Raw genomic sequence first — 18,247 nt, 5'->3', positions numbered from 1 at the left:
AGAATTTGAATTAATTAGCAGCACCAGATCATGCATTTTAAGTAAGGCAGCTTACCACCTTAGTCAAACTGAAATCTATTTTAGTTGATTACCAGCTAAAACATTTTTTGTAAACATTCCTTTGCCCAGCAATACTCTGTATGTATTTCTTTGATAGATTTATATATCACATTTCTTACAGGAACTTAAGATATCATTCATTCACAAACTCCATTTTTACCCAAAACTCTTTTGTGAAGTTCCGGTAAGTTGGGCCGAGAATGTGTGAGTAGTCCAGAGTCATTTGCATACAAATATACCATATGCCCAGGGAGATATATACTCTGAAGCAATCAGATACTATTAAGTTCACTTTTCAGTTTGGAAAACATATTTTTATTGTTAACATCCTTTGTTTTAGTTTAGTTTTATGTTGCTCCCCTGCTTTGCTCATCTATATCTTAGTTTATTTTTTCAAGTTGGCATTTCATTATCTATATTTTTTTATACTCTGGTAGTTAGAGGATTATGTGGTTCTCAAAAGCCTTGGGTGCCTCCAGAGACATTCAAAAGTTCATGGCTTGATAGAAATCACATTAATTGGGCTTAATTTGAATTACCTTTAAATATAAACAAAATGAAACAAATGTAATTGTGTCCTGACCTCGCTCATAAATCTGAAGTCCCTCCCAATCTGCCTCTTGAAAGTCAAAAATCTCAGCCCAAGAAAATGAAGGTTGTCTAGCTTCTTTCCAAATTAGTGCATTAAAACCTGGCATACAAATCAACAAAATGTCAACAGTTGACTGAGGTATATAGAAAAAGCTTCCTTGGCCCAATGCCTACAGCCCCACCATTATTTCTGAATCTCTTAAAGCTTCTACTACTGGTCAAGTAGACCAATGGTCTGACTTAGTATAGGGCAGTTTCTGAAGATCCAGTGTGAATAATAAGAAACATAATAATCATAAAGCTTTTGGAAGAAATGCCCAAAACTAGAAAAATGGGAATTGTCTAATGTGTGTAAGAGTATAAGCAACATTATCTACAATTAAAATAATGTACTAATGACAACTAGCCAGTCAGGAGGTGGAATACAAACTTATACTGATTGCTAAAGAAGGAATGTTTAAATACTATTTAAGCTTTAAATTTAAAGTTTACACCAATTCAAGATGTTGGTTATGACCCTTTAAAAGACCATCTGAGCAATCACCTTACCCCAATGGAATTAGCTTATCCCACTTATTCCACAGAAGACTCCACTCAAGGAATTCTGATTAATGAGGTCTAGGAAAAGGGCCTCAGACCAGGGGTGAAATTCAGCAGGTTCTGATAGGTTCTGGAGAACTGGTAGCAAAAATTATGAGTAGTTTGGAGAACTGGCAAATACCACCTCTGGCTGGCCCCAGAGTGGGGTGGGAATGAGGATTTTGCAGTATCCTTCTCCTGCCACGCCCACCAAGCCACGCCCACAGAACCGGTAGTAAAAAAAATGAATTTAACTACTGCCTCAGACCCTAATGGGGGCATCATTCTATGCTTGCAGTAGCTAGTAGACTAGGAGAAGGAACCTACCACTAATCTGCTTTGGTTTTTAATTTATTTACTCTCTGCTTATTTTAATATTTAAATATTTCAACATTTTGTACTTGTTTTTACAATGCTGTAAACCACCCAGGGTCTCTTGATAGTGAGATGGGGTGTATATAAATTTAGTTAATTAATTAAGACTTTTACTCAATGATATTAGAATCCAATATTTTTTCTTACATTTTAAAGTAGCCTTTCTCAGGTTGCTGGATTCCTTAACAATATGTGACTTAGTTGAACAGTGGAAATGGTTAAGAATTCTTATGCATTTTGTAATTTTGCTTTTCAGAGATGCCTTACTTCCATTTGGAGCTCTAATGTGTAATGTATCATTTTAGTTAGGTTTTGCGTGTTTGAAGGTTTGCTCAAATTGGTTGTCACTTTATTAGTGAACTCAACTAATACTCTCTAGTTGAGGTGGATAACATTATCAGATCCCATTGTCCTGGAGAAAGATTTGTGTTGAAAACCATGACATTTTGTTATTGTTTAATAACAAACATATTCCATGTTCGATAATATACCTGAAAAATATGGTTGAAAAAAATATGCTCCCTTTTTTATAGCTTTCAATTTATGGTGTTGCTTTTAGAACGGCTTCTTTTTGACCAGAAACACATTTTTTAAGAAGCAACACTGGCTTCCGTGATATTAAAATGCTGAGAAGTACTGCTAATAAGTAAATTAAAAACTGAAGAAATATCAAATTAGGCAATGAACCAACACATCTTTCCCATGGTACGAGTCGAGTTATTTAGCTTAACAGTAACTAGACTTGGATATTAAAAGAAAACAAGGCAACATGTAAAAATTGACTACTATTAATTTCTTAGCATCGTAAGGCTCTAGCAAATTGAAAGCATTTGGAAATCTTCCTCCACACAACATTTCTTTTTGCTGTAGACCTTAGAAAGTTGATGTTTGATACACAGACAGCTAATAATCTACCCAGATTTATACTTGTTATCCATCTGACATTATTACCAGCCTGCCATAACTGAACGTAGTGAATGTAGCTACAGTATAATGAAGGTGGTTTGCATTAGGCCCTTTGGTTTTTTGGGGGAACTACCAGCCTGATTACTATCATCCTTTTGTGTTCCATTTTTCACACACTGCCTTAGTTTCTTCTCACTGCAGGATAAATGAGATTCCAGGTTGTAATTTGTTTAACCTCCATCTTAACCACTTTGTGCTCACCATAACATTCAGATTGTCTTGGTTTTTGCTGCTTAGAGTACAATTTATTGTGCACAGCAGTGAATTGCTGCTTCCTGAAGAATCCTGGTAACCTTTTAGATCTGGCTTAGGATATAAAGATACACTTTTCACTGTATGAGAATGTCTATTCTTCTAAAAAAGTCAACTCTACCAGGCCATAGATCTATTGTATATGATTTTATTTTCTGCTGTCCATCAGCTATTACAAAATTAAGCATCAATTTAAGTTATAAAATATCATAATTTCATTTGTCTGTGGAATGGTAATCCTACAAAATGACTTTGAAAGGAACATTCACCTTTACATTAAAATGAAATTACAATACAGTTTCTTGCTCACTATTTTTTCGGTTTTCTCCATTATTCTTAGATATAATCTAAAACTAATATTGATAGAACACAAATGTTAAGCTTCAAACAGGAACCATGGCGAAAGAAACTGAAAAGAGTAAAACGTTAATTCCAAAGACTTCTATATGCGTAAGTTTTTTTATTATGTCATTATTTTTACAAATAACTCAAGACAACAAATATATCCAAATTCTTCTTTCTCCTCCTATTTTCTTCATAATAATCCTGTGAGATGAGCTAGGATGAGAAAAAGCGACTGATCCAAAGTCACCCAACTAGCTTTTATTCCTAGAGTGGGACTAGAACTCACAGTCTCCTGGCTTCTAACCTGTTGCTTAACTATATTCTATTAGCATTTGCAGAACTTCAACTCCAAACACCATCCTTTTCTGGCCTCCTTTGGGTTGCAAGTCACCAGAAAAAGAGGTCTCCCCAAGACAGATATTTATTTAAAGGAAAAAGATTTCAAATGTTATTACTGCAGTATAACTTTGTTTCTAGTAAATAAATCACCTTCTCTTTGGATTCCTTGTTAAGTTTCCTTGATTCTCATCCCACTTTATTAAACATAATTTCCACTTGCACTATATGGTCATATTTTGATATTTTAGATTATATGCAGTAAATTAAGATTTTTTCCACTATTAAAAAAAAATGTTGCATGAATGTTTTATCAGGCTAACATGAAATCCATGTATTAAATCCTAGGTTATAGCAACAATAAAGTTCTATGTTGGTGTATGACCATAATGAAGATTTGATTTGAATAAAACTTTGTGTACTTCCCATTATTTCACAAATTACAAGAGTAATTTTAATAGCTCCTTAAAGCTAATAAGTTTGATTCAATTATAGCTTCACAAAGTACTGTATGCCTTCTAATCATTTCTTGACAGTCCTCCATTTCTAACATTCAGCACCATCTCTTCCCTATTTATAGTGCTATCTTTATACAGTAATAGTTATGTATGATTCAGTGGATATTTTTGAATTATGTATAGAAATTGTTTTTATCTTATGATGTTGTAGATTAATATATCACATCCTCCTCTTTTGATTTGTATGAATATTGTAAGCAGAAGCTATCCATTCTTAATACAAAAGAATGTTATTATTGTGATTTTTTGGGATGTTAATTTTATCGCCCTAACAAATACGTCAATTTTAGATGAGAATTGCAATGAAGTAATATTTGCAAGTGTGCCATTTTCATTGTGCTTTGTTGGAAGGCAACTGGCTGGTGAGTTCCTCTCATTCTTCTGTCTTGCTAGTGAAGAATCCAACAAAGAGATGGTAGATGAGAACAAATACATTTTCATCAGGCCCAATACATTTTAATAAAATACCAAAAATTCCTCCATTCAAATGTAAAGATATTGAAGGTGAGGAAATTGCTTCTGAACACAACATACTTCATTGGGTTATTGATCAAAAATGTAACAGAAATCAAATAGAAATATCTCTTCAAGTCTCGTTACAGTTATTCATTTTAATTTTAATTTCTTTCTTTTATAGGTTTATAAATATCCTCTTTTAGTCTTAGTTGTATCAGATGGATTTATTATAAGTGAAATGAAATATACTGGGAGAGAAATTCTCAGGATCCATATGATTTATTTCTGTATTACAAACAATGTTTTCAATTGGTTCATAATTATATCATTTATTTATTGTATTTTTCTATTATCTGAAGTTATGTCACCCCATATAAGATTTCTTGTTCCTTAAATTCTACACTACTCTTTCTGGAAGACATTTAAAAAAATTCTACTGAAGTTTCAGTTTCTTCTGGCTATAAAACTATGAAGGATATATAAAATAATATAATTTACTTAGAAGTAAGGTAAAGGTAAAGGTTCTCCTCACACATATGTGCTAGTTGTTCCCGACTTTAGGGGGTGGTGCTCACCTCCATTTCACAGCCGAAAAAACAGTGCTGTCCGAAGACGTCTCTGTGGTCATGACTAAATGCCAAAGGTGCACAGAATGCTGTTACCTTCCCACCAAAGGAGGTTCCTATTTTTCTACTTGCATTTTTACATGCTTTCGAACTGCTAGGTTGGCAGAAGCTGGGACAAGTAATCCGTTACACGGCGCCAGGAATTAGAACTGCCAACTGCCAACCTTTCTGATCAACAAGCTCAGCATTTTAGCCACTGTGCCACCGTGTCCCTTCTTAGCCACTGAGCCACCATGTCCCTTACTTAGAAGTAACCCCCCTCCCGAAATATAATCTATTGTATTCCAATGCAATAATGCATGAACAATCAAATTTTGAATGCCCATTTTTGCCAGAAGCTGGCAAAACATACCACAAACTGGCAAAAAGCAGCATGAATCATGGTCATGTCACTACAGAATGCCACAATGGCTCATAAATCTGACCCACCCAACATGATTGTTCCCACCCAAATTTTGCTTGAAATTTTATTTGTAAAATAGCACCCTGGCTAGCTCCTACCTCATTCTACCTTTGCTCAAAAATCATAAGGCCTTGAAAATCTGGCTTAATGTACTTTCAGACTTGCAAGATTCTGTTAAAACTCTACTATAAAGTAGAATTAGCTCATTTGGTCGTGTTTCCTCTCTGGCCTACCTTGCAAAGCTAACATCAGTCTTGCAAGACTGAAAGTACATTTCTTCCTCCCCATCCTTTTTACAGCCCAGGAAATGTGGGAGGGTCGCTTCTGAGCCTCTTACCCCATCCACATTCCTTGTGGGAGCTAAGTTGCTTTTTATCAGTCCATTCCCTTGGCTGCATTTCTTTGTCTGTCTCCCAAAGTTATTTCCCAATACCATTACAATCACACACACCATTTCAATCGTATCATTTATTTATTTAAATGTTTTATGTTACCATCCCTCTTATGCATCATAACCCTGGGCAGCTTGTACAAAATAATACAGTAAAAAGCATGAAAACTAACACAAAAACTCCCAATGCCTCCCAAAAACAATACACGCCCCAAATCCAGAAATAACTTTAATGAGTTGAAAAGCTAGGTCTTCAAAGTTCTTTGGAAAATGAGGAACCTATTGAACGCCAAAATGGAAGGTGCTCCAAAGAGCAGGGTATGCTATAATGTTCAAGGGTATTAAGAGAGGTGAATTACTGCTATCCCATTCATACTATAGGGCATATATTAATGCTGTCTCCATGCAAGATCCCGATAATCCGTTTCCTTTGGGGCTTTGTATTTATATTGATTGTATTCTGATTGCTTATTTGTACCCTATGACTATCACTAAGTGTTGTACCTTATGATTCTTGACGAATGTATCTTGTCTTTTTATATACACTGAGAGCTTATGCACTAAAGACAAATTCCTTGTATGTCCAATCACACTTGGTGAATAAAGAATTCTATTCTATTCTCTTGAGCCAAACCACTTTTCCCACAACCCAAAGGGGATATTGGAGGTAGGTCAATAGATGTCCAGTATGTATGAGCTGAGGAATGGTATCTTGTGGATTTCTATTACTGCCTTTTTTTAAGGAATAACAATGACTCTCTGAAATACCACCAACCTAAAATACTACCACCAACCTAAACTTACTCATGTAAGATAGATTCAATTTAATATACATATTACCGAGTTAGGTAATATAATAATAATTAACACTCAAGAACCAATAAAGTCTACCTGAATACCTAGTACATTCATGGTTTAGCGGGCTCTAAATTATGTTTCTTACCCCACAAATCAATGATTCTTACTAAACTCCTAAGTAATGAGTGTATAAAGATATCTAAGACAAAAGCCCACTAAAATACACAAAAGAATCTTAACATATTGACTGTGAAAATAACTGAATGTTTCACCATGGAACAAAGTGCAGATATACATGGGCCATTTTCCAAATGGCCCTAACTCAGTAGTGAGATTCTTCAGTCCACAATAGTGGATTAAATTGCTATGCTTCAAGAAATTAATCGTTTACATAAAACCCTGATGGTGAGCCTATGGCATGCATGCTACAGGTGGCATGCAAAACCCTCTCTGCAGGCACGTCAGCCGTCGTCCCAGCCCAGCTCCACCACGCATGCACGCATATCTCCCACTGGCCAGCTGGTCTTTGGGTCTCTGCTGCGCATACACAGGGGGTGGGGCACATGAGGGGGAGGCACCCAAGCATGTGGGGGGGTAGTATGCATGTGCGGGGAGCACTCGCATTGCATTTTTGGGGTTCACGCATGTGCGTGCACCCCCATGCCCCATTTTAAGCCTGGAATGCCTCCTGCACCAATCTGGAATCCAAAAGGGTGTGTGGCCGCACGAGACACCCCCCCATCCCGTGCCCCATTTTTGACCTGGAAAACTGCACCAATCTGGAAGCCAAAACAGGGTATGTGGGTCGCCACATGAGCCCCCCTCCCCATGCCCCATTTTGGGCCTGGAAAACTCCTGCACCAACCTGGAAGCCAAAAATGGGCGAGGGAGGCAGGGCGCATGTGCAGGGATGCATATGCATGCTGGGGGCGGGGCACATGCACGGGGGCACTCGCAAAGCATTCTGCAGTTTCATATGTACACTTTGGGCACTCGGCACCAAAAAGGTTAGCCATCACTGACATAGAATATAGTGAAAATTCAATTTTTGAAATGCAAGTTTATTCTAATCTCTTAGTTCCTCAGTGGTGGCAACAGTAATAATGCAGTTTTCAATGATGACAATAATTATTCAAATAAATAGAATAAAAATAGAATGAATCCAGGGTTCATTGCTTTCCCACTGGCAGTTCCCACATTGATATTCTTCCCTTAGAGAACATTCTAGGAATAATTGGGTTTGTCTTCAAACTTACTTAATACTGTAGTTAGATCCTGTGCTTTTAAAAAAAAAAAAATCCTATCATTTAGGACATTTTGGAACTGACTCTATCAGTGGATTCATTAAACAAGCTTAATTTATATTGCAACAAATACAAAAGCTGGCTACATAGTTGCTAGGAAATGAAAAAATAACTGTTCCACACTGAGGTAAAGAAATATTTTTAAAGTCTGTAGCAGCTTTTGAGAAACATGGTCTTGGAGAATGCTATCTCAAGAAAAAATAGTCTTAAGTTTTAATCTGATAAAAACTGGAATATATATAGGAATCAGAGATAGAAAGTTAGTATTGGCCATTTTGGCATTCCAGCAATGCTGACACTTTGTATGCATGTTGAAAAACAACCAGCTGTACTTGGAAATTAAAATAAGCCACTGCTGATGGCCTCTGATACTGCAACTGAAATATGGGGTATTCCTTTGAGATTAGTGTCACTAAGCTAAATTCAATAGATACGCAGGAACAAGAACACAGAGACATTTAGTCTAGCTTTTATAGGAAGAATTTAATTATCTATACATGTAGCTAATTGTAAAGACTGTATTACAATTGTTAAAGCTGCAGGTTTTATATATTTATATATTTTACATTCATACCAATGAAAATACTGAAGTGCAAGTGTATAAGGAGCTTCTCTTGTTCTTTGCACCATGTGAATGGACATAAGGAATTACAACATTGCCAGCAGAAAATTTAGATAAAATACATAAACAAACAGAAAAAGTTAAGGTTATTAGTAAAGTTGCTATATTGTGCTTCAGGCATAGGGCTTTCCTTCCTATGTGCTGGCTGCACCAGGTATTTAATTGAGAGCTTATAACTAATATTTAAAAGACAAACATAGCATAGGCTACAACACATCTACATAAAAATTTAACTGTAAGCTCCACTTAATGTTATTTGTATAAATTCCACAGTCTAGTTTAAAAAAAATGTAAACATTGGAAATTAATTGCAGGAAGGTATTTCTATACATTCTTTTGTCAAAATAAGATACTTGCTTAAAGGGTCTGTTCCATATTCATTAAATTACAGTGATGATAAAACTTCAACTTGAAAAGGCATGTTAATTCTCAAGAAATAGATAAATGCTATATTTTTATTTTTATATAAAAAGGCAAAAAAAACTCCAAAGAAATCTGAGACACAGAACAAAAAGGTGCTTATTATGTGTAGTTACAAATAAACGTGCAAAATATAAGGTAATGAGAATAACTGTATTATACACTTATATCCTTTCTTGCACATGGAAGGAAATTAACTTCTTGTCCATGATGTATTTACACACACACCCACACACCCACACACACACACACACACACTAAAAGAACACCCAACATATAACAATACAAGGTACAAATACCTTAAGCTGAACTTTTAATTGAGCACATTTTAGTTTTCTTTAACCAGACTAAATCCTGTTCTTTTAGTAGTACATAAAAAGGAAAAAGACAGACACCAGGTACACTGGACAAGTGAAAAACAAAACAAAACAAAAAATACAAGTCTCAGATTTATGGACATTTGCAACAATTTTAATAATACATGCAGCATTCCTTGATAGTGGGTCTTTTTGCAATAACAAAATTGCAATGACAAAAATGCTTGTTTAAAAGGCTAAAATAGGCATTTTAAAATATTTATACCCTTGAAAGCACCTATGCCAAGGTGAGAAATAGGTGGGTAACTATGAAAGCCACAAAAGGACCCACTATCCTGTGTTTTTGACTCTTTTTGTAATTTTGCTTCTATATCTTAGATATTAAGTTAAAAACATTGCGATTACATGCAACTAATGTAAAATGAGGTAAACTGCTCTGCAGTGTGTTCTTCTACTCAGAAGGCAGTAGATGATCATGCTGGAAGTCACATGATCAAGGCTGCATCTCCCATCATCCCTCTGGACAGTGATATGGGATAGTGGGTCTCTTTGAGGACTTTCAAGCCTGAGTGGGGGATGGACAACATATGATTCCTAGAAAAAGGAGGAAAACAACACATAAGCAAAACAAAACAATGAGCAAAATTCAAGCTAGGAAAATGAGCCAGGCATGTAAACAGCATGGTGCAAAATGATAAAGGTATCATGCTACAAGGGAAATGGAACTCAAAACCAACACAAATTTAGGCTTGCAATATAGAAGGTCTTCAAAGAGAGTTGGGCAAATATATAGCACAGCCAAGCTCCACATTCTGCAAAACACAGCAGAGTTATAGCAATGCTGCATGTTTTTAAATACTATCTTAAGCAACTATTAAGAAAAGAATCACTCACATTGCTGGCTTGGATCCATATCAGTTGTCAATTTCACATAGTTGGATGGGAAGAGACCCACATGCCCATTCACTTCTCCTTTCCACCAATCAGGGTCTTCTTTATGAAGGACATTAATGATCTGGCCTTTGTTGAATGCTAGTTCATCATCATTTTGTGCAATGTAGTCATACATACCAATCACTTGGCACACTGTAAAACAATACACAATTGATAAGGCTAGAGATTTTCATAAAGGAAAAATATTATCTACAAGGGACATGTTAATACCTCCATCACTCATGGCCTAAACCTCATAATATAACTTGCACACCAATCAGCAGTCTCAAGATACATTGCTTCCCAAAGCTTTGGTATCAAACTCATAGTAAGTTGGTTCTATGTGATTATAGCACAGACCAAGTATAAATAACACCGGCTGGGTGGAATCTTAGTTACATAAAACTTCCTAACTATTCCTCACCCTTTTATATTTCACATTTCTTTTTTTAAAAAAATGGTGAGATGGACATGTATACGAACATATGTATTTACTTGATTTCTAATGCTGCTTACCTGACAAAAAACTCTAGGTGCTTTACAAGAGCATTAAAAACAATAACATCAAAAAAAGCAAACACACACAACAAAAACATCATAATGGGGACAAATATACACTGTTAAATGAGCCTAGTTAGCCTTGTTCCTGAGGGGAGAACCAGGTCTTTGGGCTTCTAAAGGTTATTAGGATTGATTGATCTGGAACTCAGGGAATAGGGGATGCTGTTTCAAAGGGCTCCCTGGGTTTTATGAGTTGACATTGCTTGTTTGATGAGTCCTGTAACATTCCAATTCTGCCAGATCTTGGAAAGGCAGAAAAAAATGTGAGAAATATAGACTTGCAAAAGTCCTGTGCTACCACAATGCCGACCTTTGGAGACAAAAGCCTATTCAGCTCAAGGATGACACCCAGTCCTATTCTGATTACTGGATTAGACATGAGGATGAACTATTAGTTTCTCTTTCTACTCAACTCTGCTACATGGTCCTCAGTTTATAGAACTCATTATTATCCACTTTTTACCTCTTTACCTCTTAGAAGAAACTAAAAAGTCACTGACAAAAAGTCACTGCTATGCCTATGTTTTTCATTCCATAGGGAATGGAAAAGTAGTTTAAGAACTGAAGCATGCTGGACAAAACAAAAAATGCCGCTAAGGAGATTATGACTGTGAGATAACATCTAATAAGATAAGACTAGTAAGTCTTAGCTTTCTGTATTAAGCCATTTTTTAAAAAGTCAACTTATTTTTGCACAATAATTAATGAGTCCTGCTGGTAAATACGCTGGAGAATCTCTAATGAGCAGAAGAGTGGATAGAATTCTAGCTGGACAGGAAAGAGGAAAAGTGGATTGTTCTATTTTTTTAAAGGATTGGCTTGAAGTCCCTCTTCAGAGAAGCTGAAGGCTTTTGAGAGCTGTTTCTTGATTATTTTTTAATAAAATCAGTTGAAAAGTACTACAAGGATCATTTATTCCACTTCTATTTATTCCATGCACTGCGCAATATAATAGATGCTAACAGCTGATTGTATTAAGAAGTTAAAATATTTTTTCCAACTTCCAAAGTTGTCAATTTCCATGTAGCTAATTATAGGTATATTGGATTAGAATAGAAAATGATCTTCCAATGAGCAAGTCTTAATATCTAAGAAAAACTATAGTTTGGCAGGCAAACAGTGGAAGTCCCCGTTCTTTTAGCAATTGCTGGGTGTACAAATAAATGATATATTTTTCCATTGAGGTATGCATGGTATCCTTAGTGTGTGTACGTGTGTTTGTGTAGAGATCGCCAGCCTCCGCTGGGCGAGGGATTACAGTCCCCTGGAGCACTTGCGACCAGCAGCTGCAGGGAAGCCCGGGTGCCCTCTTAAAGCGACACAAACCTCAAATCTTTGATAGTTCTTGTAACAGATATAATTTTCTCTAATATGAGAATCCAAACGTGGTCCAAAGTGGGAAACTTTCCAGCCTATCTGACCTTAGACTGGAGCTCTCCCAAAACAGTCCTAACGGGCGGACTGAGTTTTCGAACTGAGCATGCAGAGGCAAAGGGAGGCGTGGTCAACTAAAAACATCACTCAGTCCAAGGGCAGATAGGCTGTGTTAACCCAGCATTGGACTCTCCGAGCAGTGCACTGGAGAATGATATATTTTTCCATTCAGGTATGCATGGTATCCTTAGTGTGTGTACGTGTGTTTGTGTAGAGATGGCTGGTAAACTTCATCTCTCCATATATCAGTTTTGTGCACTACCAGATATTCCTTCTTGGAATGCTTCTGTTTGAAACTTGTATGAGAACTTTATGAGCTTGACTTTATAGGGAAATGAACAAAACAATAAACCAAAGTGTTTCTGATTGACTGACTGACAGAATATAATTACTTCCCTTGACTGATACCTGTTTAGTCAATGTATCATTATTTGAAAAATTCCTTAGGTGGAATACTGCTGTAAAGCATAAAATGTTTGCTTCTGGTCACTGGAAGTAGGAATGAGCTGGTTATTTTGATAAAGATGTAAAATTGCCAAAGGAGAACTAGCTTGATGGCATAGGATTACTATATACAATGGCAGCAGATTCCCTAATAAAGAGTGTTATTAAAGAATGCGGTAAATTAGGTATTTTAACTCTAGGCTAGGGGATAGATTTTATGAAGAGAATGCTCTGAAGAACTGAGTTTAGATCTCTCTAGCCATTTGGAGATGTTGGAAGTTTTGCTTCTTGATATAATTTAGTACTCCACAATATGTATCCTTTTGATTTCCATTTTGGCAAGCGTAGGTTTGAACATGAGCTTTTAATTTTTTAAAATTTGTCTAAAAGTGGTTACTTGCTTTTGAAGTGAAAGATACTGTACCCTGATTCGAAGTCCTTATGACCTATGGCTGTTTTCTGATGTATGCATGCATATTTAAACTATGTTCAAAAAAATATTTGACAAAAAGTTCAATAATGATGGATAATATTATGCAGAAGACAACTTGGCCATTCACAAAAAAATTTGCACATTTATTTGATGTGAAAGTTACACCCAGAAAGGAGCACTGAGAGCAATATTTTAGATTTAATAAAAGTCACTCAAAAAGACAGTGGTTTTGTAAAAAACTAGCCAGTAACTCGCTCAAACAATGCATCTGAAATGTATTTGGCTTTTTAAAAGAAAAATTAATGCAACAGTATGAAATCATCCCTTGAATTAAAGTTTCCTAAAAGAGGGAATTCTGTATATAATTACATTCAACAATGTTACTTACCTGAAGGTAATGCTGTTGATTTAGGGGGCTCAGTTGGTGTGATTTTACTAGTACCAGGGCTTAAAAGTTTCACATAATTAGCAGGAAACCATCCTATCTGCCGTTTTTTCCCACGAGCCTAATGAGAAAGGAATATCAACTTATTTTCATCAAATCAGGATTACATACGTACTTACCTTACACAATACTAAAATGGTCTGCGTTAATTATGGGTATAGTAAATGAACTTTAAATACTAGTTCTACAATTTATACAATTTTCGTGTAACTTACTTGGAGTTCTCCTTCCCACCAACCCCCAGGATTCTTCTTCCTTATAAGTATTAGCTGACCAGGAGCAAGAGTAAGCTGTTCAGGGCCTGTTGCTGTGTATGAGGCAATGACTTGAGCTATTTCTGTTCATATATTAAAAAAAATATTTTCATTAATCTGAAAGTTATATTTTGACTTCAATTAGCCATACATCTATTGTACTATCAATTATGCCAAGAGACAGCCCATTTTACATCATCAATATATATTAATTGTAATACACACACACACACACACACACACACACACCTTTTATAACATAACATTGGGGAAAAACAAAACAACTGCATAAGAAAATACAAGCCATGCAGTCATTTTATCCCTCATGAGTTGCCTCAAAGGCCAGTTCAGGCATTCATGGTTGCATCCATGAGCATGAATATACAAGATAGATATTATACAGGACCAAATTCATTGTGAAAAATTACTTTCTCCTACAGCACTAAATCAAAATAACCCATTGCCTTTTTGCTTGTTATTAGCAGAATGGCAATGATACTGATCTCCTTTTCCTAAGAGAAAAGAGGGAGCTGTAGGATTCCCTAGTGGTTACAAAGAGAGAAAAAAGCCTGACTTCCCATTGTTTCCATCGTCAGTGATGGTAGAAATATATTGATCCTAACTCTTTTTACTTTGTTTAGGCACAACATGATATATGCACTACATCCTTCTGGATGTTGCACAAAGCCTGCAGGTTTGCCTACAAATGGCTTATGGTATTAAGTAATTCCAAGTCTCATTCTTGTGGCCCCTGAAGCCAATCCCAACTACACTGCAAAAGAATATAAGGGGTCAGTGCATCTGCTGGACCTATGGATTAGCTTTACTGAAATATATCTATTGATGGTTGTTTTCTTGCTGTTTTCCAAATGTTTATTTATTTTATGTTTTTTCTTACTTTTTTCTGGATTTTTGAATTGTTGCTAGCCTTCCACAATCACTTGTATGAGATGGACGCCATATAAATTTAATGAATGAAGAAATAAATAAGGGCAATTTCCTAATTCCCTCCCATGCCAATTTTACCAAAGAAAGTAGTATTGTAAATATAATTGTAAGATTTTTGCTAATGCTAATAAATAAATTGCTTTTATAAAGTACAATATCTAATTGTACGGGATGGGAGAGAATACCGAACTGAAGCTTAAGAACAATCAGAAAACTGCAAAAAGAAGAGTTACTATAACTGTAATACTGAATCCTAAACGTACACCTCTCCCCCCAAAAATTAACACATTGCAATTTCACATTGATTACTACATTTTATTTTGCAAAGCTCTGGAGTGGGGATTACAAAGTAATCCCCCCGTTTCTTTGCAGTCTGACAGAACATAGCAGTTAACAAAAGTATATATTACTAACAATGAAATTTAACCCACTTTTCCTGGTACAGAAATTTGACAGAAAAACTGAGGGACAGAGACAGAATAATTTTTTTTTCTTATTTAATCTTTATTGTTTTTTTTTAATTCAAAATTTGGATTATGACATATTTCCTAATTTTTTATTTTTTAAATGATACATAAAATCGTTAAAATACAAAATGAATTGGTATGTTTGGAAATTCACCAAAACAGGTAATAGGTTAATTTAAAAAGCTCATCCCTATTATATTTTTAAAAATCTTCAAAACAAACAAAAATTGATTTTAGATTCAGAAAAAGAGACTAGCAAAATGATTCATCTATCCAAAAAAATATACTCTGAGACATTTCCAGTTTATTTTTTTCAAATACAGAATAAAAATAGCAGCTTATATCTTTAATTTGAAAATAGAAGAGTGAGAAATATTTTACAAATGCTACATCATTTTCCTCAGAGTACAGTTTACAGCTTACCAGGCTTCTTGCTTAAACTTCCTGTTTTTCCAGCAATTCCAGGAACCTTTAAATAATAAGCATAATTTTAAATTCAACAAAGAATATTTTACAAAACAAAGTTAGGTTAGCAAGGGCTATTCAATTAATTCCTTTTCCTTAGTAAATGTAGCAAACTACATTTAGTAAGAAAAAAGTTCAAAAGCCATCTGTATTACATTTGCAAAAATATTCTGCAGCTACATAACAAAACTAATCTGTATTATAATTTTTTTTAAAAGATGAATTCATCATCAGTTCACTTCTACTCAATAGTAACACAACACTGATATTCTTATAATCCTAGATGGAGAACTTTTTTCCCTACCATCTAAACCTTTTGGGAGTTGGCTAAATTGCTTGCCTTTCTATCTGGCTTTGAAGAGAGTAAGTAGAATCCTTGAACACTCCTTTCTCTGCCAAATTCAAATCAGCCCTGACAAGCTGTAATCAAGCTCCATCACCATGAGAGAGGAAGGGTGGATATTTCAATACAAAAAACAGAGCCATCCTGAAAACAGATTGGAGAGCTTGGTGAGAAGCCATATGCAGCAGGGGTGTCCAGCCTTGGCAACTTTAAGATTTGTGGACTTCAACTCCCAGAATTCCCTAGCCATTCATGCAGACTTGTGGAGTTGAAGTCTGCAAGTCTTAAAAGTTGCCCAGGTTGGACACCCGATACACAGCCTCTTGCCTTACACTGGGACGCAGGCTGCCTTACCCTTGGATAGGGCTATCAGAACATTCTTCTCTCGCCTTGTACTTTATATCTTTAAGAGTTGTCAATTGGGACAAAATGCTGCAATCATGTTGGTTTCCAGAATATCCTATAGAAATCATATTAACTGTTTCTTAAATTTTGTATTAGCTGCCAATTTCTTTTCCCAAAGTATTATTTACTATTTTTAAAGCCCTACTATATTTGGGTATATAGGATACCTGACAGTGCCTCCTCCTACAATGCCCACAAATATCATCCAAGGAATCGTGTTTCGAGTGGCAACTAGCCTTTCTAACTGTTATTCAGAATTAAATACAGTATTGTTCTTGGTAGTTCCGCACTTGTGGAAGCCACTTCTTAATACAATATGTGTTTTGCCATTTAAACTGGCCTTTAGACAGTTTTGAAAACATATTGCTTTCTATTGGCCTACAAGTTTAATTATTCACTGAAAAATATTTACCTCACTTGTCAAAATAATGATTATATTTTAATATAAAGTTACAATGTCTGTATACATTACATTTTAAAATATAATTAGGCATTTGGTATTTATATATACTACAAAGAAAGTTAATTGATGTGTGATTTAAAAACCAAATCAATTAATAATTATATACATATAACCTCAAAATAGAAAATAGACTGAGGCATGATGATCAAGATCTAAACACAATAATTTGTATCAGTTGTATAAGTATTAGCAATAAAGAATTGTCAATTGTACTTAAGAAAAAAGATGACTATATCACTTAATCAGTGTTCATATTCATTACAGTTGCTTAGTTCAAAAAAAAAAGTAACACAGTCCATGCATGTTTATCAAAAAGTAACACCTGGTCAATTTTAAATGGTTTAGACCACAACTGTATACAAATATATTTTTATTTTATGCTAAGAAACAGAATACACATACAGTATATTGATGAATAATATTTTAAGCATAATTGATCCTCCAGAACACAGTAATTCGCCAGAATCTAAAATACTCTTCAGAATCTGAAGGATAGTCAATGAATAAAAGCTACTTAGTTCAACATATCTTATGTTTCTTCCTTTATTCCATTCTTATTTAATTTGATAGCTTTTGCAATCATCAATCATATTTAAAATTTTCAGTCACATAGGGAAAGTATGTCTAATAAATATACACATGTATGAATTTTACCTCAGAGTCTTTGAGTCTAACATAGTTAGATGGAAACACTCCACATTTTTCACCCAGCATTCCGGTCCACCAATCACCATCTTTCTTGGTCACAAGAATTAAATCTCCCTGCTGAAATGTTAAATCTCCTTGTTCAGAGCTCTCATATGTGTACATAGCAATATATTCTAAAAAGCAAAATGATTTGAAAGTGAGAAAATGCTTATAATTAATTAATTTGCAGATTAATTTCATGCAATGTGACATAGACTAATTTCTGATCTTAATTTTTTTCCTTAAATAGGATTTTTAGTTATCACAAATTTACTACAGGAGGATTCTAGAATAAAAAAAGCAATTTCAGAGGGATTACTTTCCCTAGAAAAACATTTTCTCTTAGCATGTGAATATAAAACAATAGTAATTCTGTTTCTCTGTTTATGTAAAGAAATACTTCTGAAACAATGATCCAATGGGACGTAGGTTGTCTAGTTTATTTATTAAATTTATATACCACCCATCTTACTGTCCAAAGCAACAAAATTTACAGTTAATTGCATGTTTTCTACTTAAATAGTTCTATTCTATAAATGAAAATTTAAACTAATATCAATTTTCCCTATCAGACAATAATTTCTTGTAATATAAAGCTCAAAGGCC

At 34.9% G+C, this 18,247-nt stretch overlaps 1 protein-coding gene across 6 annotated transcripts in view; it reads right to left on the bottom strand.

Annotated features, from left to right (window-relative positions):
• The window catches only part of ITSN1 (intersectin 1), a 98,249-nt gene that overhangs the window by 13,695 nt on the left and 66,307 nt on the right, over positions 1 to 18,247 (bottom strand). For 5 of the 6 annotated variants that reach the window (XM_032219613.1, XM_032219615.1, XM_032219614.1 and 2 more), the window contains 5 exons: positions 17,609 to 17,775; positions 15,702 to 15,747; positions 13,825 to 13,946; positions 13,553 to 13,670; positions 10,254 to 10,445 (listed from right to left, as the gene is read on the bottom strand). In XM_032219613.1, the coding sequence (XP_032075504.1) occupies positions 10,254 to 10,445; positions 13,553 to 13,670; positions 13,825 to 13,946; positions 15,702 to 15,747; positions 17,609 to 17,775 (645 nt within the window). Of the gene's footprint in view, positions 1 to 8,885; positions 9,954 to 10,253; positions 10,446 to 13,552; positions 13,671 to 13,824; positions 13,947 to 15,701; positions 15,748 to 17,608; positions 17,776 to 18,247 lie in introns of those variants that run through there. The other variant, XM_032219618.1, reaches the window with a different exon arrangement.

Source organism: Thamnophis elegans, chromosome 6 (assembly GCF_009769535.1).
Source record: "Thamnophis elegans isolate rThaEle1 chromosome 6, rThaEle1.pri, whole genome shotgun sequence".
In the NCBI taxonomy this organism is placed as follows: domain Eukaryota; kingdom Metazoa; phylum Chordata; class Lepidosauria; order Squamata; family Colubridae; genus Thamnophis; species Thamnophis elegans.
Note: the sequence above shows the minus strand (reverse complement) of the source record. Positions and strands in the feature narration are given on the sequence as shown.